This window comes from Ranitomeya imitator, chromosome 1 (genome assembly GCF_032444005.1).
Source record: "Ranitomeya imitator isolate aRanImi1 chromosome 1, aRanImi1.pri, whole genome shotgun sequence".
Classification (NCBI taxonomy): Eukaryota; Metazoa; Chordata; class Amphibia; order Anura; family Dendrobatidae; genus Ranitomeya; species Ranitomeya imitator.
The window spans coordinates 465,321,571-465,344,554 of record NC_091282.1 but is presented as its reverse complement, the minus strand read 5'-3'; the positions used below and the strand labels follow the sequence as shown (position 1 = coordinate 465,344,554).

Genomic DNA, 22,984 nt, shown 5'->3' with positions numbered 1-22,984 from the left:
GCACCGGTGCTCAGGAAGGATATAATGGAACTAGAGAGAGTACAAAGGAGGGCAACAAAATTAATAAAGGGGATGGGAGAACTACAATACCCAGATAGATTAGCGAAATTAGGATTATTTAGTCTAGAAAAAAGACGACTGAGGGGCGATCTAATAACCATGTATAAGTATATAAGGGGACAATACAAATATCTCGCTGAGGATCTGTTTATACCAAGGAAGGTGACGGGCACAAGGGGGCATTCTTTGCGTCTGGAGGAGAGAAGGTTTTTCCACCAACATAGAAGAGGATTCTTTACTGTTAGGGCAGTGAGAATCTGGAATTGCTTGCCTGAGGAGGTGGTGATGGCGAACTCAGTCGAGGGGTTCAAGAGAGGCCTGGATGTCTTCCTGGAGCAGAACAATATTGTATCATACAATTATTAGGTTCTGTAGAAGGACGTAGATCTGGGGATTTATTATGATGGAATATAGGCTGAACTGGATGGACAAATGTCTTTTTTCGGCCTTACTAACTATGTTACTATGTTACTATGTTACTGAATAATGCTCAAAAATCTCTTTAAAATTCACTACCTTCGCTAGCTATTTCTTTTCTGTATTTGCTACTTGCAAGGATTTCTGAGCAATTTTATAGTTTAGTAGTTACTATTTTCCATAGAGTGATCCTAAAATTCCGAATGTTTTAGAAATGCCTGGAAAATCACTTATTAAAAGTCAAAAATACTTCAAAAATTCGTGTTGTAGCCTTTGGTGATGGCATACATTATGTACAACAAATGAAAGTCTCTTTCTTTTTATCTCATGTGTTATTTCTTTTTGTTTCGTTCACCTGATAGTAGTTAGTTAATGCAATTATTGTGATTTATTTTACTGGTTGTTTTCTACATGACTCACTTAAATCACCCATAAATCTTAATTACTTCTTTTTTATTTGCATCTCTGAATTCACTGTAGGAATTCCACACTCTACATAAGTTTCACTGCATCAGACACAGCAAATTCTTTACAAACTTTTCGGGACAGATCACAAATGAGTTAAATTGTTAACAAATGGCTACATTGTTTCCATATGTGCCCACTCTTTCGAGGAGATTTAGAACCTTTGCAATTTTAAGCAGTGTCACAGTAACTACCTGTGTGTTTGCATGTGCAAAAGTGACATCTTAGCCAAGCCCATCTTGTGATAGTAGAACAGAGATGTCTAGGTGGGGGTGGGAGGTATTAATGCTCAACAATTATATGCCACATAATTAAACCCTTCCCTCTCCCCTTTGTTTTTCCCTCTCTTTATCTTCTGTTTGCGGACCGTGAACCATGTCAAACAATATTCAACAGATGGAAATGCAAATAAAGTTTAGTCCACATAGGAGGGCAAATTAGTTAGACGCCCACTTACAAGTTTCTTAATTCTTGGTGCACATGATACACATGAGCACATGATAGTTTCACCAATCCCCTCAGACAAGGGTAGAAAAAAAGCTGTTTCTTGCCGTTATATCAGAGGTTGGAGTTCTTGCTAATAAAGGAGCTTTTCCCATGATGCAGCCTGATAAGGATTGGCCTACATGTAGCCTAGCAAGCCACTGCTGATGGTTTCTTGATTAGGTGTCTTATCTCCCCATTGAGCTGCATCTGATGAAGGTTGCTGACAGCGTAATGGCTGGGAAAGCTTCGGACAGCTCCATAAAATGGCAATTATGTTATGACATGTCAGCCAGGACCTGGTGGATGGTAAGTTGGCAAGATAACATAATTTTTCCTCCTCCGTAAGTTTTTCTTTTACTGTCAAACTCCTCCTTCATTGTTGAAATGCACGTGTTATGAAGTTCACTGTCAGCTCAAGTTCAGCGACCATGTACAGTCTTTATCAGTGGGTCAGATAAAATTTCTCTTCTCTATTGTTGATGTTGCTCTGGCCTTCCTTTGAAAAAAAAATACAGAGAGTTCTCTTATTTTTTTTTTCTTCAAAAGAACTGAGAAAAAAATGCTAATTTTATTGCGCTTGCCAGGCTGGGTCGTGTGTGAGTGGAGCACAGGGCAGAGTCACAGGCAGCTATGTCATCACATCCCCGTTGACTAATTGTTCTTGAGTTGATCTTAAAACTGAGCAATCTGTTTCTTTATGCTGTTTTCCTCCTAATAATTATTAAAAAATGCATTGTGTCACATTGAGCGCAGCCTCCTCATCAGTATGCGATTGTCCCCTGCACTTCTCTTTAATTCGAAGTCCTCCTTCCTTACGATGAATAGACTAATTGGAGCGACCAACGATTAATATTCCGCCTGGCATAATTAAATTTAATTAATGAGGCTATGCATATTCCATCCTTTTTCCTCTCATTGTTTGCTAGAGCGTGGCTTTTTTTTGCTCATATTATAGCAGCTGTGAAAGGGAGGGTGGATCTTCAAACCAAATGTAATGTTACCGGTAAAGAAAAGCAGGGCAGAAGTTTTCTTAGCTTGGAAGAGTGGAACCAGTAACAAGTGTTTAGCACAAGAAAAGCCTGTTTTCCTCTCTCCACTGCTACATGAGATTTTTGCTCTTCTCTTCAGATTCTGATTTTTCTTCGAAGGAGACAATGGCCTCTTGTATACCACAATGATGCCTTGAATGAGGGAACTTCTGAGTGACATTCCATTATGAATATTAATTTCATTCTTGGGTTGCTTTGTCCGCCAGTGTTTTTATTCTTTTCATTCCTCACTTGATTGCCTTTGCTTGTTTTTTTCTTAGATAATTATTATGCTTACTGCGCAGAGTATCTTTTTACAATTAGTACAGTTTGCAGACAATAGGCACTTTCATCTTGGCTTACTGGAGTAGGAAACTGTGGACAGTGGGTTGCACTGTCTGGACAGAAAGCAGCTTTCTTATTATGGTTGATATCTTCTCGCTCAACTCAGCAAAGGATATTTAACAAAATTCTTTTCTAATTTAATTTTTTAAGGTGGGTGGTTACTGTAAGGTTCCCTGAAATTACCCAGCTCCTCTACAGCATCTTGATTTCAGTTTTATTTTTCTTCAGCTTTTTCATGTTAATCGTTAAATGTCTTGATTCCATGGATTGCTTTGATGGATTAAAATGATGTTGGTATGTAATTTAGATAAGTGACTTTGGATTAGCAGCTTCATCTGAATACAGTGAATAGGCTCGAACTATAACCTCTTTATACTGTTTAATTATTTGTCTGGGAAAAAAATTACATATTAGTTAACGATCCTATTAATTAGTATTAGTACATTGGAGAAAATCTGAGAAAATGTGTGGTGTGTGCTATGGTAACATAAAATCCCATTGAAGTTAGTTGTGTCTGATATATATGCTATTCTTTAGTGTGTGATTTCAATGTGGGTCTTGTGTTTGTTGTTTCTTTACATGCTGTATGCCAACCATGTGAAATAAAGATGGCCGTTTCCGTGTGTTCCAGAAACTTTTACTTAAAATGTAACATTTTACTTATAATGTACTGTAAGTACAGATTCTGTACTTCCTTTATAATCATTATTAATATAAAGACATAACGTGTAATGGTATTATTTATGACTTTTGTGCAACTTTTAAAAAATAAGAAACCTATCTAGTTAATGAGTGACAAAATGCCATAATAAATGCAATTAGATCAAGTGGGTAAATATTGAATATTAATAACATTTGTATTTCAATAATTTGTATTATTTTACTTTGTTTGCAGATGTAACTAGCCCCAAAACAAACGTGAATTCATTGTTCTCAGCATAGGGATGGACAATATCTTTGTCTCTTCTTGTATTTATTAAATGTAACAGCCTCAGTTCATAAGAGAAAGAAGTGTTTGCAAAGACATTAGTGATTATGAACATTGCAGAAAAAAATATGCTGGCATTAGAAATTTTAATAAGGAGAATCTAGTCCTTAATTGTTTTTATTTATACATTAATGGAAATATGTTAAGTTATTGGAATTGTCTTAGCCATTCTATTTAGGCTGCCATCACACTATCAGTATTTGGTCAGTATTTTACATCAGCATTTGTAAGCCAAAACCAGGAGTGGAACAATTAGAGGAAAAGTATAATAGAAACATATGCACCACGTCTGCATTTATCACCCACTCCTGGTTTTGGCTTACAAATACTGATGTAAAATACTGACCAAATACTGCTAGTGTGATGGCAGCCTTATTCTTCCGTTTCCTGCTAAAATACCTTTTTGTGTGAGTATAAGAGAAAAGAATAAAACATGTTTGTGTGCTGTTGGAATTACTTGATTTGAATCAATTGATTTTCTAACTTTCCCATCAGATCTTATGAAAGTAGCAAGTTATGCTATGAAGGCAAATAATCAAATACTTAACTATTAAGAGGGGTTTCAAATAGAAGAGCAAATGACTTTTGTAAGGTGACTTCAAGTATCTGAAGTGTTCGGATGATTTTGTATCATTTTACTGGAGTCACACGTTAGTTGCAGAGTTCTTTAAATGTGTTCTACAAAAGATTATAATAGGGATCATCTATATGTCTTATTAATAAGGATATTTCTGTACTGATCATATAGTCAAGTGGTTTATATCTGGGCTTTGGTAATGAGTGTTCTGAGAGCAGTGCTGTAATGTACTGGGGAGGAAGATTATGGCACCTGGCCGGTAGAAACACCTACACTCCCTGGTTACCTGTCACAATAAAGTGCATACACTCTTAGAAGTCTCTGTACTGTGAATTAGGAGAAAACCATGCATGTATCACCTCAGTCATTTTTGTGGCTGCTGTTTGAAATTCATATAGAAAAATTGTATAGGAAAGGACCAACAATAATTGTATTTACGGTATATAGTGAATCTTCTTTGAGACAACCACTCAAAATTGCAGTGAAAAGTGGCTTTCTGGTTAGAGGGTGCGTGCGGGGATGATTTTATTAAATGGGACATGTCTCCAGGTAAGAAGGGTTCAGTTTTTATTCCCATGCTCTCCCGGGTATTACGTTTTTTATATATTTGTTTTCTCAAATCCTCCATACAATTCCAGAGATCTTGGCTTTTTACTTAGCGCTAATAAAAAAAAATAGCATACATGGGGGCATTGGGAATAAAATATGAGCAAAAAGTGGCCACTTTTGACCTGTTTTACTGGTCCCCTTAATTAAGAAGGAGATTATCCATAATATACACATGTGATGGAACTGAAAATCTGTCACAGGAAGTACCATAACACTATTTTTTATGTTGCAATGATTGGGGAGTGTAATCTCCAGCCAAAAGAAACTGATGTGTTGTTGGCATAAGACTGAGTTTAAACACATAGTTACTGCCAAGCCAAAATCTTTATGACTACAATATGTAATATACTTTTATAGAAATATAGCAATAAATAGTGTGTAGTCAATTTCAGACCACACTTCGGCCAGGGCCAGGGCTGCACTCCAAATTAAAGAATTTAACCTCTCTCAAACTTAAAATTTGAATATGACTACAACTAGCCGTGATATCTCTTCAGCCCCACATGTCACACTCATTGATGTCCAGCAAATTTAGACTTTGTGGACAGCTTCTGTCTTCTATCTCATTCTTACACAGAAGACATTGACTTATTTTTCTTAATGACCAAACATTATTTTTTAATCTCTGCCTAAATTATTTTCCCACACCCCTGTGAGTATAACATTGCTGTTTGTTGACATTAAAACCTGAATTTTCATGGTTGCTGAACAATCAAAATCAGCTTCTCCATTCTCGGAAGAATGTGATAGCTGCCCACCCACCTATCATTATAACAAAATGGCAGCACAAGGAAAAGTTGCTCTGTTATATGTTATTGTTGCTCTGTTACTTTGTCTTCTTTTCCTTTTCCGCTTGACTTCCTCCAAATGTTGCATAATTAGCCATTGATAATAATGTGTCTTTGAAGTAAAGTCAAGTGGATCCAAAAGAAGATGACATTTTGTGATTATTAGCGATCACAGCCACTAGACTCTCATCAATTGGACATACAGTATATGTCTGTAATGAGACAGGTCTTATACTCATTAATGTATTATGGACTGACTTTGTTTAGATCCACAAGTTAGTTCCAGTAGAAATCCCCAGGCCCACTATTTTTCAAGACATATGATGTGCATTAAACTGACTGCTGCTAACGGGCCTTATTTCCTCATAATAAGGGTATAGGAAATAAGGGCACTGCGCTCCCCCAAAGTCCGAAAATCTCTGAGGTTACAGCTAATGGGGATAGCTGAGAACGTTGAGGACATGATTAGGGCTGGATTTTCCTGTCCCTGATCACATGAGTTTCACATAAATAAAAAAAAAAGTATGCACATTATTTTAATCATTTCTCTCCCTTCTGACATGATATATATATCAGAAGAGATAAAAATGAAGTCCCCAAGACCCCCCCAGTACATCCGCCAACCCTCGGGCTCTCCTGCTCAGTCCCCCGACCCTCCGCCTCCTCTTCATGAAAAAAAATTGGCAGGCGCATGCACAGTGTGCTCATCGAGATCTGCTGATACCCGGCAACGACTCTTTTTTTCCTATTTTTTCTTTTGTTCACTGTGATAGACCCTATCATAGTGATCAAAAACCAATAATTAGTATTTCATCCCTCATTGTATCATCCCTTTAGTCATATTAATTTTTCTTTATTTTATAATTTCATTCCTTGCTGTTAGGGTTTGGGTTGGGCTTAGAGGTAAGGTTGGGCCTAGGGTTAGGGTTGGGTTTGAGCCTAGGGTTGACACTGAGCTCAGGGGTGAGGTTGGGATTAGGGTTGCATTTGGGCTTAAGGTGGGGGCGTGCTTAGTATTGGGGTTAGGGTTGAGGTTGAGCTTACAGCTAGGTTTGGGCTTTTAGGGTTATGGTTTGGCTTATAGGGTTAGGGTTGGGCTTATGGTTGGGCTTGGGTTTGAGCTTAGAGTTGGGCTAGGGTTGGGGTTTGGGTTAGGGTTTTTTCAAAGGTTATAAATAAATAATGATGACGAGTATCGTGGGTGCTCAAGTGACATGCTTGAATCTCTGCTTCATATGTTTCCTGGCTGTTGAACGGCCAAGAAAAACATTTGAGGATTGTAAAAAATTCTTGAGGGACTTAATTTCCAAAATGGGGTCAGTTGTGGTGGGTTTCTGTTGTTTGGGCACCTTAGAGACCCTGCAAATGACATGACATGTTGTCCGCAATCTATTTTAGCCAATTTGTGTTCCAAAATTCAAATATTTCTCCTTTTGCTCCTGCCATTTGTCCATACAGAACTTTTTGACTATGTGTGGGGTATCACCACACATAAGAATGAGGGTAACAAACTGTGTAATCCACTGTTTGGTGTTACCTTTTTAAAAAGTGAGAAATTTAAATGTAATGTTTTTCTTTCTACTTTGCATTAATTCCTGTGTAGCAACTGAAGGGTTAAAAAATGTCCTGACAACAGTTTTAAAATACTTGAGGGAGCGGTTTTTAAGGTGGCATCACTTTTGGGGAGTTTCCAATATAGGCCCTTCAAAGTCTACTTTTTCAATAGGGCAAACCATAACAGTAAAATCTGCACTATAATAAATGAACTCCTTCCTTTCTTAGTTTTGCACTGTGCCTCAAAAGTAGTTTGCAATTACATATGGGGTATTGGCGTACTCAGGAGGAACTGCACAACAAACTTAGAGGTCCATTTTTTCCTATTAGTTCTTATAAAAATTAAAAATGTGTGGTTAAAACAACATTTTAGCGGTAAACATGTAATTATTCTTTCTTTATCACCCAATGGTATATATTTCTGTTAGGCAATTAGATGAATTCATTGAGAAGTGTAGTTTGCAAAATGACATCATTTTGGGGGGCTTTCTACTATTCTGACATCTCAGGGGCTCTACGAATGTGACATGGCATCCTCAAACCATTACAGCAAAATGTGAACTCCAATATGGCATTTCTTCCCTTCTGAGCTTTGCACTGTGTCTCAAAAGTGTTTTTTTCGACCACATATAGGGTGTTAATGGACTTAGGAGAAATTGAACAACAAATTGTATGATACATTTTGCTCCGTTATCCTTGTGAAAATTAAAAATTTGGGGCAAAACCAACTTTTTTGAGGAAAAAAATTATTTTTTCATTTTCACAGTTCAACATTATAAACTTGTGAGAGGTCTCCATTATTTATTCACATCAGGACTCTCCAAACGTGACATGGTGTCCGCTAATGATTCCAACAAATTTTTCATTCAAAAAGACAAATGGTGCTCCTTCCCTTCTGAGCTTGGTCCTGCACTCAAACAGTAGTTTCCCCCACATATAGGGTATTGGAGTACTCTGGAAAAATTGCACAACAAATTTAGTTGTCCATTTTCTCCTGTTACCCTTGTGAAAATGCAAAATTTGGGGTAAAAGAACATTTTTGTTGGGAAATGTGATGTTATATTTTCACAGCTCTAAGTTATAAGTTTCTGTGAAGCTCCTGGGGGTCAAAGGTGCTCACCACACATCTAGATAAATTCCTTTAGGGGTATAGTTTCCAAAAAGGGGTCACATGTGGGGTCTTTCCACTGTTTAGGCAAATCAGTGTCTCTCCAAACGAGACATGGCATCTGTTCTCGATTCCAGCTATGTTTGCATTCAAAAGGTTCTCCTTTCCTTATGAGCCCTGCCATGCACCCAAACAATAATAAACATAACATACCAACCCATTTCCTCAAATAATGGATGGGCCACACTCCAAAATTGATATGAACATAATGACCGTAGAGTTATTAAACTATACTCAGTCACAAAGTGTTTAATACTAACAAACCTTTATTCACATATAAACAATACAAAATATTAAAACAGTGCCTCAAAATCAGATCACACTTTCATATCAAGGTAAGCAACAGGAGCAACAGGTATATCACACCTAATCAATTAGAAATCATACTCATAGTAAAGATTATATAATCACCAAGAAGGGAATTCCCTTATGGTCAATACCACGAATCTATAGTGACGTTTACAAAATTGCTACTGAATATATAACCGTAACTGCTTTTCGTAAAGGGGTACACCAGCTCATCATGCCCCTATAAATTTCCCACATTGAATGCTCAGAATTTCAAAGTGACAGTGCAGACAGAATCATAAGTCCTAAACAGTGAAAATAGGACCACATACTAATATTGCACATTTCCATATCCCGTAGTCACATACTACATCAGTGGAACCTGGGGCGAGAAATCCCGCCATCAAAAATTGTCACCCAGACAAAGACTACAAATCTTTTATATCCACCATGAGGTTAGCCTCTCTGTCACATTTACAAACATCACATAAAGATTTGTGAGCAATCTGCTCGTTACATATTACCTGAGTGAACCCGCTGCTCCCCTGCCTCGTGGCACACTATACCTTGACTACCCCGACGCACGTTTCGCATCTGCTTCCTCCTGGGGGCCCCAGGTTCCACTGATACCTGTTGCTCCTGTTGTTTACCTTGATATGAAAGTGTGATCTGATTTTGAGGCACTGTTTTAATGTTTTGTATTGTTTATATGTGAATAAAGGTTTGTTAGTATTAAACACTTCGTGACTGAGTATAGTTTAATAACTCTACGGTCATTATGTTCACATGCACCCAAACAGTAGTTTTCTCCCACATAAGCGGTATTGGCATACTCAGGAGAAATTTCACAACAAATTTTGGGGTTCATCTTCTCCTGGTACCCTTGTGAATGTAAAAACTTTGGGGCTAAAATAAAAATTTGGTAAAAAAAGTAAAATTTTCATTTTTCTCTTCCACGTTCTATCAATTCCTGTGAAGCACTTTAAGGGTTAATACACACCTTGCATGTGGTTTTGAGGACTCTGAGGGGGTGCAGTTTATAGAATGGTGTCACTTTTGGGTATTTTCTGCCATATAGGCAAACAAAGTCACTTCAAATGTGAAGAGGTCCCTAAAAAATGGTTTTGTAAATTTTGTTGGAAAAATTAGAAATTGCTGATCAAGTTTGAACTCTAACATCAAAACAAAAAAATTATGTTTCAAAAATAATGCAGATGTAAAGTAGACATGTGGGAAATGGTATTTGTTAACTATTGTGTGTGATATAACTATCTGATGTAAGGGCATAAAAATGTAAAGTTTGAAAATTGCTAAATTTTAAATTTTTTTTGTCAAATTTTGGACCAAAATTTACCACTAGCAAACAGGCAATTCTCGCATGTATTCAAGCTGTCTAGCAGCCACAAATTGTGCAGCTGTGTTGACAAACTAAATCTCCGAGCACGCTGAAATACCACCTGAGCCCACTCTGAGAAACTCGAGAAATGAGTATACTCGCTCATCACTAATTTTAATATCTTACAAAAAAATCTCCTAATTACTGGGATCCGTTGAAGCGTTCCATAGTTATTACTGCATAAGGTGATGCTGGTCAGATTAAAAAAAAACTTGGCTTGGTCATTAAGGTCAAAATTAGCTTTCGTAAAAACACTCATTTCACAATAATCTTTCAGTGTAAACAGCTGACAATCACCGGATAAACTAGCACAATGCTCGATCTGGTGAAATGAGCTTTTGAGCAGCTGAAAGTGGTTGTCCATTACTTCAATAACTCCTTCTCATTCCTCATGTTTGGCCCCATTAAATTAAAAACACATATACTCACCTCCCTTGCTGACGCCGTTCTAACAGTGACACCAGTGCTGATTTGGCACAGGGCTCTTTTGACTTAGCAACCTCACATGAGCCCCAGGAAGATGAGTGTCGACATCGCTGGAATGTCGCCTGCATCGGGGGGTGACTATACGTGTTTTTATTTTAACGGGGCCAAACATGGGGAATGAGCAGAGGTTGTCCAAGTAGTGGACAATCCCTTTAAAAAGATCATCATTCTAAACAGTGTATTGTCTTGTGTAAACAGGACTCGCACTGCAAGAAATTAAATGACAACTGATCATTAAGGTTTGCCGAGTAGCAGTTGTATCGAGCCGCTGGTTTGTCCATGCAGAAGGAACGTTAAACCTTCAGTTAATCTTTCCTTGATTTTTATTTTTTTGCATGTGCATATGAAATTTTTGTATTTTGATTATTGCATAGTAAATTGCCTGATTTTACTGCAAGTCCCATCTTTAAACGTTAAATACTAACCATCTACAAAAAAAGCAATACTAAAAAAAAACAACTATCCATTGCAGGGAGTAAAAAGTAAAAACTACTCAGTGTAGCAAGTTTATTTATTTCTTAGTTCTAAATTGTACCATATATTTTAAAATTTTCTGTCATATTTTGGGGCCCATACATCAGCCCCCATAGGTTGCTCAAAAAACTTGTGACATGTGTGCTGCTCAGGAAGCAGTAGAGCGCACAAACAGTGATGTATGGGCAGAATACAAAGTTTTTAAGCTCGTACACTGTTCAGTGTGCTCGCTAGTGCAACAGCAGAGCATCCATGGTTCTTGAGTGTAAAAAGTGTTCTGAGCAATCAATGAGGGTCTCAGGACCTGGGCCCCCACTAGACATTTAATGCTGTATCACATGTTATAAATTCTCTTCTAATGCTCTGTCTGTGAACCCATGCACAAGTAGAGTACTACTTCCTGAGTGGTGCATCTGATAAGTGTCTTTGAGCGACCTGCCACAACGCATTTGAGAATTTCACTACTTTGACCCTCTTTGATTAATCATTAGCTGCAAAAGAACCTTATATGTCAAAGCTTAAATGCCAAGGTCAAAAACCGAACATAATGGTACCCACTAAATTCCATCATCATCCATGGGAGCTGTCCAGAACTGTGCTGGCAAAACTCTCATATCATATAAGCAGGAATTTCTACTATTAGCTCCACCATCACCAAAAATCAATACTGTATTAACCCCTTCATGACCGGGGGATTTTTCGTTTTTCCGTGTTCGTTTTTCGCTCCCCTCCTTCCCAGAGCCATAACTTTTTTATTTTTCCGTCAATTTGGCCATGTGAGGGCTTATTTTTTGCAGGACGAGTTGTACTTTTGAACGACATCATTGGTTTTAGCATGTCGTGTACTAGAAAACGGGAAAAAAATTCCAAGTGCGGTGAAATTGCAAAAAAAGTGCAATCTCACATTGGTTTTTTGTTTGGCTTTTTTGCTAGGTTCACTAAATGCTAAAAATGACCTGCCATTATGATTCTCCAGGTCATTACGAGTTCATAGACACCAAACATGTCTAGGTTATTTTTTATCTAAGTGGTGAAAAAAAATTCCAAACTTTGCTAAAAAAAAAAAAAATAAATTGCGCCATTTTCCGATACTCGTAGCGTCTCCATTTTTCATCATCTGGGGTCGATTGAGGGCTTATTTTTTGCATGCCGAGATGACGTTTTTAATGATAGCATTTCGGTGCAGATACGTTCTTTTGATCGCCCGTTATTGCATTTTAATGCAATGTCGCGGCGACCAAAAAAACGTAATTCTGGCGTTTCGAGTTTTTTTCCCGCTACGCTGTTTAGCGATCAGGTTAATACTTTTTTTTATTTGATAGATCGGGCGATTCTGAGCGCGGCGATACCAAATATGCGTAGATTTGATATTTTTTTTATTGATTTATTTTGATTGGGGCGAAAGAGGGGTGATTTAAACTTTTATGTTTTTTTTATTTTTTTCACATTTTTTTAAACTTTTTTTTAAACTTTTGCCATGCTTCAATAGCCTCCATGAGAGGCTAGAAGCAGGCACAACCCGATCGGCTCTGCTACATAGCAGCGATCTGCTGATCGCTGCTATGTAGCAGAATTGCACGTGTGCTGTGAGCGCCGACCACAGGGTGGCGCTCACAGCGACGGGCAATCAGTAACCATAGAGGTCTCAAGGACCTCTATGGTTACCATTCACAAGCATCGCCGACCCCCGATCATGTGACGGGGGTCGGCGATGACGTCATTTCCGGCCGCCCGGCCGGAAGCGGTAGTTAAATGCCGCTGTCTGCGTTTGACAGCGGCATTTAACTAGTTAATAGGTGCGGGCAGATCGCGATTCTGCCCGCGCCTATTACGGGCACATGTCAGCTGTTCAAAACAGCTGACATGTCCCGGCTTTGGTGCGGGCTCACCGCGGAGCCCTGCATCAAAGCAGGGGAGCCGGCATCGGACGGTATAGTACGTCCGATGCCGGTAAGGGGTTAAGGACTGATAAATCAAATTCATTCAATAATTCGCAATTTGAATAAATCACAATTCTGATATTAAATAGAATCATAAAAGTGATATCAGTCCCTGATAGGCAGCATGAGAATGGCAGCGATAGGTGATGGATGCAGGGAGCAAGATGCAGAGCTAGCTATGGACACCACTCAATGATCGTCAGAGAGGCCCAAGAATCAGCAATGAGACATTTTCCCCAGATTCCAGTGCATGTTCTGATCTGTCCTTCTGTATGAGCACAACAGTCACGGCTCAGTTCAGAATCCTTTTTTAAACAGTATGTGTACTACCTCCTTTGGATAGACCAATAATACGGTAATAAGGGAGCTCACATTGTAACGAAGGAGTACACTTGTAAGGGCATATGCTTACTTGCTTCAGTTAGGAATTAAAAAGAGGACAGACATCTGCCATTTTTTTCTGGATTTATGTAAATAAAGCCTAAATAGGGTGTCCTAGCTTAGGACAAAAGTCTGCAGTCACTATATGTCATTGCAGTTTACCAAATAATGGTGCCCCCACTGTCACAATTCCCTGGTATTGTCTGTGCTAGGGATTGGTCACATGATCACATACATGTGATTTGCATACTTTCAGGTACTGATTAGACACATCTAGCTTCTTTCAATATTAGTGAATTGAGGGATTCTGGACACATCTAGTAGGGCTGTATCCACAAGTATGCAAATCACATAATCACGTACAAGCGGTCATGCTGGCTAGGGAATTATGATAGTGCACGCATTGACATACACTGACAAGCAAAATGTTTTGAACCTTTGACTTTCAGGCTCCATATCTCACCATCCATTACTGCTTCGAATGAGAGACTGCCATCATTTTATAAACGTTCATCTTAGGTATCTTATACATAAATTTGACTTGCAACTATTTAGCATATGATTAGTTTTGTAGATTCTTTTCATGTCACTGCATTGTTACTGTTTTGCGCCTAAAAATATCAATCTTATTTTTTATTATTTTGTTAATATTTTGTAAATCCACCTTTGGCCTTAAACAATCTCTATCAGATGAAAGCATGTCTCAACCGAAAACTGAAACAGGTCTCTTCTATACGTTCCCAAAGTTGGTGCATACTGGTCGACTCACTTGAGTTAGTATACAGCTTTTTCTTTAACTCTACTCACGTGTTCAGTTGGGTTGAGGTCTGGGGACTATGAAGACAAATCCCGGACCTCTACTTCATTGTCATTCAACCATTTCTTCGCCAATCTCGACGTATGCTTTGGGTCGTTGTCCTGCTGGAACTCTATGTCACTCTTTTCCTACCCATAGTACTCAAGTGTATGAAGTAACACCATGTAGGTGTGGCACCCCTAGGGGTATTTGCCACAAAAATAGTTACTGACAGTAAGTACAAATACTAAAATAGCAAGACTGCACTACCACCTCTGGCCAGAAGGGGGAGCTCCAGAGACTCCCCTTGATCCATTCTGGTCTGAGAGAAGAAATGGCAGTTGGGCTAAGGAGCTGAAAGTGAGAGGTCATACAGTTGAATCTCTAACAGCCCTGTGACTGTTACCAGGCCTAAATCACCGGCCTGAGGAGAAGAGGGATAGAGAAAAAGGACATTGTGAGAACCAGGTAGCATTAATCACTACCCAGAACAGGCGCAAAGACGGATACCGGATCCGTGGCTGTATTCATTATATATAATACAGCAACCGGAAAAACGTGAGGTGATATCAGCTTCACTAGGGCCGGACGCAGCAACAGACACAGAGTTCAGCGGTACTCCCAGAGGGGGTAAACCGATAAAAGGACTCGGGTTGCCCGTCGAACCAGGACCCGGAGGGGACAGATTGGGCCGGCAGCCAGTTCACATACAGCAGCAGGGCCACACAGAAATTGCGCACAATAAGAGGCGAAGACCCCGGCAGGGTCAAAGTAACTCAGAGTTCCCATACAGACTCCGGTGACAGGACTGGTTGTAAATCCTTTTATGTTAAAGTAAACTGGTTAAACGTTTCAGTGCCTCAGTCTTTCATTCGGACAATAGCCATCTATCCAGGATCGGGATCGTCACCGCTGGGAGAACCTGCTGCTGATCAAGTAAGTGCCTGTCCCCTCATGATACCCCTTACACTGTGCATTGCCTGAGGCCACAGCACTGAGTCAAGCCACCCGTGACATCCCCCTCAAGAGACAGACTCCATTGGTCCGGTGCTGGGTATCCCGGTCTCCTGGGCGTCACATAGGATACTCACATATAGCTCAGCATTGAGACCAGCATCGATCCTGGTCAAGTATCCAACGCCTTTGGCTGTAAAAAAACCCATATCATCAGGCTTCCTTCACCGAACTTGATAGTTGCTTTAATTTCTCAATCTGTTAGCCCCTTTTTCCCTTTTTTCTCCCAGACCCATTTGCACCCATCAGAGCCTAGTCTATTGACTTTTTTGTCATTGCTACAAATCACCTGTTTCTAATCTTCTACTAGCCACTTTTCTTACTATTTTTGCAATCTCTATCAGTTTTGTACATCGAGAGACTGAAATTCTTGCCCATTCTTCCTTGGCAAACAACTCGAGCTCAGTGAGGTTTGATGGAGATCGTTTGTGAACAGCAGTTTTCAGCTCTTTCCACAGATTCTCGCTTGGATTGAGGTCTGGACTTTGACTTGGCCACTCTAACACCTGGATACGTTTATTTGTGAACCATTCCATTGTAGATTTTTCTTTATGTTTGGGATCATTGTCTTGTTGGAAGACAAATCTCCGTCTCAGTCTCAGGTCTTTTGCAGACTCCAACAGGTTTCTTCAAGAATGGTCCTGTATTTGACTCCATCCATCTTTCCATGATGATAGTTAAGTTGAGGCTTCTTCACCCTTTTTCGGGCCACCATTCCAGACTTGTGTAATGTGCATTGCATAGTGCTTTCATGGAAGTCTGTGATCTCACTATTAGGAAGCATACAAACCACCTCCACTGCCGGGTTTGTCACTCCAGAACTGATAGACCTTGGGATGAGCCGACATGTTGACTACAATATTTTGCCTGGACGTCCACCTCTTGGCTTTTGAATGGATGGACGGACCTCATTTCATATTCTTTCAACTGTCATGGCACTAATATGATGAAGTTTGGCAATTTTCAGCTACCAATGAGTTGTATGATGCTGTTTCTTTTTTCTTGGAAAATCTTCTTCATGGCTGCTCCTCGATTCAAATCAATGAACTTTCACTTGGGAATCAACCTAATAAAATGCTGTGCTATTAGGGAATGTGGGAACAAGTTGTAATTTTTAGTACACATGAAGAAAAAGATTTTTCCATGCTCAGGAGCAAAACAGTAACAATGCATTGACATGACAAGAATCTACATAACAAATCATATGCTAAATAGTTGCAATTCAAACTTATGTATGAGATATCCAAGAAGATTGTCTATAAAATGATGGTTGTCTCGTGTTTGTAAATAATAATGGATGGTGAGATACGGAGGCTGAAATTTAAAAGTTTAAAACATTGTTACCCTATTGCTCATCAGGTTATAGTGACTGCAGACTTTTGTCTCAAGCCTGGACAACCCCTCTAATTATGCTGATTTTCCCATTTCTGAGCTTGATCCAATTCATCTTGTGGACTGTAGCTGTCACTTGATAGCGCCACAAAGAGTCTGATTATTGCCATGACAAGTGTGTTCATTGTGTAGGCAAATCCTTGAGATAAAATAATTTGTTTTGGTGTTCTTTTAGCTTGCTTAGTAAAAGGTAAGAAAATTTACATTAAAATCATGGTTCTTCCTGAAGTTTGGAGAAAATCAAGATTTCATGTTATGTGTTACTGCTCAGCCACTTGAATTCATGTCTTTTACAAGTATATTAGGGAATAATTCATTTCAGAAGATGTAGATGAACAATTTAATATTGGCATTGTTTCTGTATAGTATTATTAGACTGAGTCAACATTTTGGCATCTTCATTATGGTATCATTATGGTATAATAATATATATTAGCACATATTATACCATATAAATGTGGCCAGACTAAATGTTTATCAGGAGTCTGGGATCCTCATATGAAATTATTACTGACAATTTCCTGTAGGGTTTTACTGTGCACTGGCACAATGGCTGTGAATGTGAATGCTTACATTCGTGTAACTGAACTGTGAGTCCTTAATTGACCTCATCATCTGTGAGAAGCCTCGGAGACCGTTCTGGCTGTCACACATGCTATGACGTACCCTACTGGAATGCAAGGGAAAACTATACACTAATCTTGTATCTGCCTCTTTTTCATATGAGCAGGTGCCATTTTATTAATGTCTAAATTCAGTAGTGCCTAAATATATAATTTCAAGGAAGGCTTATGTACAGTATTACAGAATGCTTTCAGCATCAGACAGGACCCAGATGTCCATCTGATGACACATATCAATTAATATATTATAATTTTTCAAATGCTATTTAACAGATGCCTCTTTAGTGACAATCAACCTGATGGTGGGAATTTTTGGACTCTTGCCCGTATTTGTTTAGCTTTATGGTGGACATGCAGCTATCTCACTAATACCGCTGAAGCAATGATCCATCTTTGAACTGATCTGCCAATTGTTAGCTAAAATGGCTGAATCCTTATGAACATATGTATATTTTCTCTGTCTTCCAGATTTTTGTAGGACTTTTGGTATTGAAGGCAAACCATAGTATAAAACAGGACAGCTCTTACTTGTACACTATTAAAGGGAATCTGTCACCCCCCAGGACACATATGACCTATTAATATGGGCATACAAGTAATAGAAATGTTACACAAGTCCTACCTGTATGCCTCATATTAACGGTCATGATGCTGAGAAATGTTATAATCTGTTTTTATGTTAATGATTTCTTCCAGGCTCTGGGGCGTGCGGTGCCTAGTAGAAATCTCTGCCTCCTCTCCTCATTGTAATACTTACCTCCTCCCATCAGCATCAGTTACAGCCCCAGAATGCTGCGCCTGCGCCCCTCACTCCCTCCACAATTTGTACCTCTTCTTCCCTTCTGTGGGCAGTGCATTCAGTGATCTTCTGTGCAGGTGCCAGCGACTTCCGCTCCAGTGACACTATGTATGCATGGCTTCTAGCGATGACTATGCAGGGAGGAAGTGGGGAAGCATATTATTGACGCACATACTGGAGGTCACAGTGACTTGCCTGCGCAGAAGATCCCTGAATGCAGTGCCCACGGAGGGAAGGATGAGGTATGTATTTCTGAGGGAGTGCAGGGCACAGGATTCTAGGGCCATAACTGACATACATGGGATGAGATTTTGAATTGTGGAGGAAAGTGGGCACAGGCGCAGGATTCCGGGGCCATAACTGATGCTGATGGGAGAAGGTAAGTATTACAATGAAGACAGGAGGCAGGGAACTCTTCCAGACACCGCACACCCCAGAGCCTGGAAGAAATCATTAGCATAAAGACAGAATATCACATTTCTCCACAACAAGACCACTAATATCAGAAATACAGGTAGAACTAGTGTAACATTTCTATCACCTGTATGCCCACATTACTAGGTCATATACGTCCCGGGGGTGACAGATTCCCTTTAAATGTTGTTGCATTATCCGGAATCTTCTAGACTTTTGTTTAAAGTTAACATCAACATATAGCTGATGTATATGAGATCAGTTTCTTACCTGATATAGCATTAAACATATACCTTTCTTAGAGGCAAACATGTATGTTGATGTCAGGAGTGGACTAAAGAAGTAGATTTACTGTACATAAAAATAATGTCTCCTGAATCATGCTTCATCCTATCACTGACAGACATCTCAGCCGTCTCTCCCATATACAAGAGCGCTCATCCGTGTGAGTGCTCCTGCATTCTCTATGAAAAAAGCCCAATATCTCTGCCAGTGGTATTGCTCTGGGAAAACAAAGTGATAGGCAGTGTGAAATCAGACATGCCCTATCGACATCTCCCCTGATGATCAGTTGGTCAGCACCCCATACACTTTAGAGTCAAACCTGTCTAAATTGAAAATTTGACTGAAATTAGTGCAATGTTTACGGGAGACTTAATACTAATCTACTGAAGAACTTTTCAGAATTATGCAGTGTGAAGGCTTATGTGTTCCATAATCTTGTCTTTTCCGGAATCCATGCAATTGATCGGTTCTACAGACAGTGCTGTTTTTATTTCCAGCTATCAACTTAAGAGGTGGCATGTAGAATAGCTTAATGTGAGAGCTTCCAGAAACTGCTGTCATGCATCAACAGGTATCTCAACATCTCTATGACCTTTTTACAGGACATGGGCTTCAATTGTGGCCAATAATTTGCTGTCTCAGAATTGTGTATTTTGAGTTGTAGAAAGGGCTATTGTAATAATAATATTGTATTAAGGATTATGTATTATACCGCAATTCCATGATAAAAAAAAGGTGGCTCCCAATAGTAATAAATTAGACAAAGCTAGGTTCACATTGCCTAGGGGCTTTACATTTGGCATAGGTTTGAACAGTGCCGCCAATTGTATGGTGCAGATCTTTGGAAATATAAGCCTATATAGTTGTGTTTGAGACTGACTGCATGGTATATATTTTTATTCTAACTTCTTGTCTATAGTTATATTGAAAAACTTAGTCGATCATGCTATTCAACACATTTAAAAAAAAATAGTATTGATCAGTGGTTTAACCTAAAGCTCATAGGTCTCAACACAAAATCTCCAACACCCTACTCCACTATTACAGGTCTTTGTTAGTATTGGTCTTCTAGTATGACCGAAAAGGGACTTTTGGTTCCCCTGGGCTTTAGTTCTGGGTGTTGCTACAGCACTCTGACCCCTCTGTAATTACACTGCTGCTATTGTATGTTCCAGTAAAAATCTATGGACATATTAAATGCACATGTGGGAAATTGTTGAGCACGAAGCCTCATTGTTGTCTCAAAGCCAGTACCAAAGGCAACCTAAGAAAAGTAAAATACATGTACAGTGCCTTGCAAAAGTATTCGCCCCCTGGAACTTTTCAACCTTTTCCCACATATCATGCTTCAAACATAAAGATACCAATTGTAAATTTTTGGTGAAGAATCAACAACAAGCGGAACACAATTGTGAAGTTACATGAAATTTATTGATTATTTTAAATTTTGTTGAATTTCAATAACTGAAAAGTGGGGCGTGCAATATTATTCGGCCCCTTTAACTTAATACTTTGTTGCACCATCTTTTGCTGCGATTACAGCTGCAAGTCACTTGGGGTATGTCTCTATCAGTTTTGTACATCAAGAGACTGAAATTCTTGCCCATTCTTCATTGGCAAACTCCTCGAGTTCAGTGAGGTTTGATGGAGATCGTTTGTGAACAGCAGTTTTCAGCTCTTTCCACAGATTCTCGCTTGGATTGAGGTCTGGACTTTGACTTGGCCATTCTAACACCTGGATACGTTTATTTGTGAACCATTCCATTGTAGATTTTGCTTTATGTTTGGGATCATTGTCTTGTTGGAAGACAAATCTTTGTCCCCGTCTCAGGTCTTTTGCAGACTCCAACAGGTTTCTTCAAGAATGGTCCTGTATTTGACTCCATCCATCTTCCCATCAATTTTAACCATCTTCCCTGTCCCTGCTGAAGAAAAGCAGGCCCAAACCATGATGCTGCCACCACCATGTTTTACAGTGGGGATGGTGGGTTCAGGGTGATGAGCTGTGTTGCCTTTTCACCAAACATATGGTTTGGCATTATTGCCAAAAAGTTTGATTTTGGTTTCATCTGACCACAGCACCTTCTTCCACGTGTTTGGTGTGTCTCCCAGGTGGCTTGTTGCAAACTTTAAATAACACTTTTTATGGATATCTCTGAGAAATGGCTTTCTTCTTGCAACTCTTCCATAAAGGCTAGATTTGTGCAGTGCATGACTGATTGTTGTCCTATGGGCAGACTGTCCCACCTCAGCTGTAGATCTCTGCAGTACATCCTGAGTGATCATGGGCCTCTTGGCTGCATCTCTGATCAGTCTTCTCCTTGTTTGAGATGAAAGTTTAGAGGGACGGCCGGGTCTTGGTAGATTAAAAGTGGTATGATACTTCTTCCATTTCAATATGATCATTTGCACAGTGCTCCTTGAGATGTTTAAAGTTTTGGAAATCATTTTGTATCCAAATCCGGCTTTAAACTTCTCCACAACAGTATCAGGGACCTGCCTGTTGTGTTCCTTGGTCTTCATGATGCTCTCTGTGCTTCAAACAGAACCCTGAGACTATTGCACTGTTGCAATATTGCACTATTGCAATGTTGTCCTAAATGCCTAATGATGATAAATATAATCCACCTGTGCAACAGAGCAGTTGAATTTATAAGGAGACTGTATTACACACAGGTGGATTATATTTATCATCATTAGGCATTTAGGACAACATTGGATCATTCAGAGATCCACAATGAACTTCTGGAGTGAGTTTGCTGCACTAAAAGTAAAGGGGCCGAATAATATTGCACGCCTCACTTTTCAGTTTTTGAATTTCTACAAAAATTTAAAATAATCAATAAATTTCGTTCAACTTCACAATTGTGTTCCACTTGTTGTTGATTCTTCACCAAAAATTTACATTTAGTATCTTTATGTTTGAAGCATGATATGTGGGAAAAGGTTGAAAAGTTCCAGGGGGCCGAGCACTTTTGCAAGGCACTGTAGATATTCTCCATGCAACTGCTATATCACATGCAGAGGATGTTTTAACTTTTTCATCCTAAATTTGAAAATTTAGAATGAAAATATATCTTATGTAAGCCTTCAGATTCCTACGCTAACATTCTATAGGATTTAATGGCTCAATAAATCTAGTGAAATCAGGTACCACATTTATCGACCTTATCTTGTTTTAGCCAGCTTTAATAAAAGAAAAAATCAATATAGGGTCATCTTTTTAGCAAGTAAAAATAAAACAGGCTGTTCATTGTTTAAGTAGGACTCGCCATGTGGCACCCAGTTAAGCATCACATTTGTCTGCATCACACCAATGAATTTCTAATTAACTTGTTACATGGATCTCGTAATCAGAACGTCTGGTTAGTGGTATCAGGCTTTTCTTTTACGAACTGTGGCCTATATTTTAACCTCAATAATGAGCTTTCCCAGTGTGATTGCTGTGTGGAGATTAACATATGTTAGAGCAGGTTAACATACAGAAGACTGAGTAATAATTCAGGCAGAAAATAATCAGTTCATTACTGAGGTCAAAATGTTACTTAAAACAAAGATTTAAATGAAAGCCCTAAAACCTCGACATAACTAATTAATTAAAGATCATTCATTTAATATATCTCATACATATTAAAGTAGCTCAGGCATTACCAGAGTGCCCTTCTTTACACTACTAGAAACCTTCTACTATGTAATTATCTAAGGGTCACTTCCGTCTTTCTGTCTGTCTGTCTATCTTTCTTTCTTTCTGTTTGTCTTTCTGTCTGTAACGGCAATCCCAAGTCGCTGATTGGTCGTGGCAAAACGGCCACGACCAATCAGCGACGGGCAAAGTCCGGCGGCGATATGGCCACTCCCTACTCTCCTGCCTTCAGTGTCCGCTCCATACTCCCCTCCAGTCAGTGCTCACACAGGGTTAATGGCAGCGTTAATGGACCGCATTATGCCATGGTGTAACGCACGTAACGCTGCTATTAACCCTGTGGGACCAACTTTTTACTATTGATGCTGCCTATGCGGCATCAATAGTAAAAATATCTAATGATAAAAATAATAAAAAAATAAAAAATCATTATATACTCACCTTCCATGGGCCCCCGGATCCAGCCGAGGCCTTTCCCGCTCCTCTCGACGCTCCGGTGACCGGTCCATGCATTGCGGTCTCGCAAGATGATGATGTAGCGGTCTCGTGAGACCGCTACATCATCATC

At 39.2% G+C, this 22,984-nt stretch overlaps 1 protein-coding gene across 3 annotated transcripts in view; it reads left to right on the top strand.

Moving 5' to 3' along the window:
* Positions 1 to 1,616: 1,616 nt before the first annotated feature.
* NFIB (nuclear factor I B) overlaps positions 1,617 to 22,984 on the top strand; it is a 686,817-nt gene continuing 665,449 nt past the window's right edge. For all 3 annotated transcript variants that reach the window (XM_069765052.1, XM_069765006.1, XM_069764978.1), the window contains exon 1: positions 1,617 to 1,734. In XM_069765052.1, coding sequence (XP_069621153.1) covers positions 1,639 to 1,734 — 96 coding nt within the window. In that variant the 5' untranslated portion in view covers positions 1,617 to 1,638. The remainder of the gene's footprint in view (positions 1,735 to 22,984) is intronic.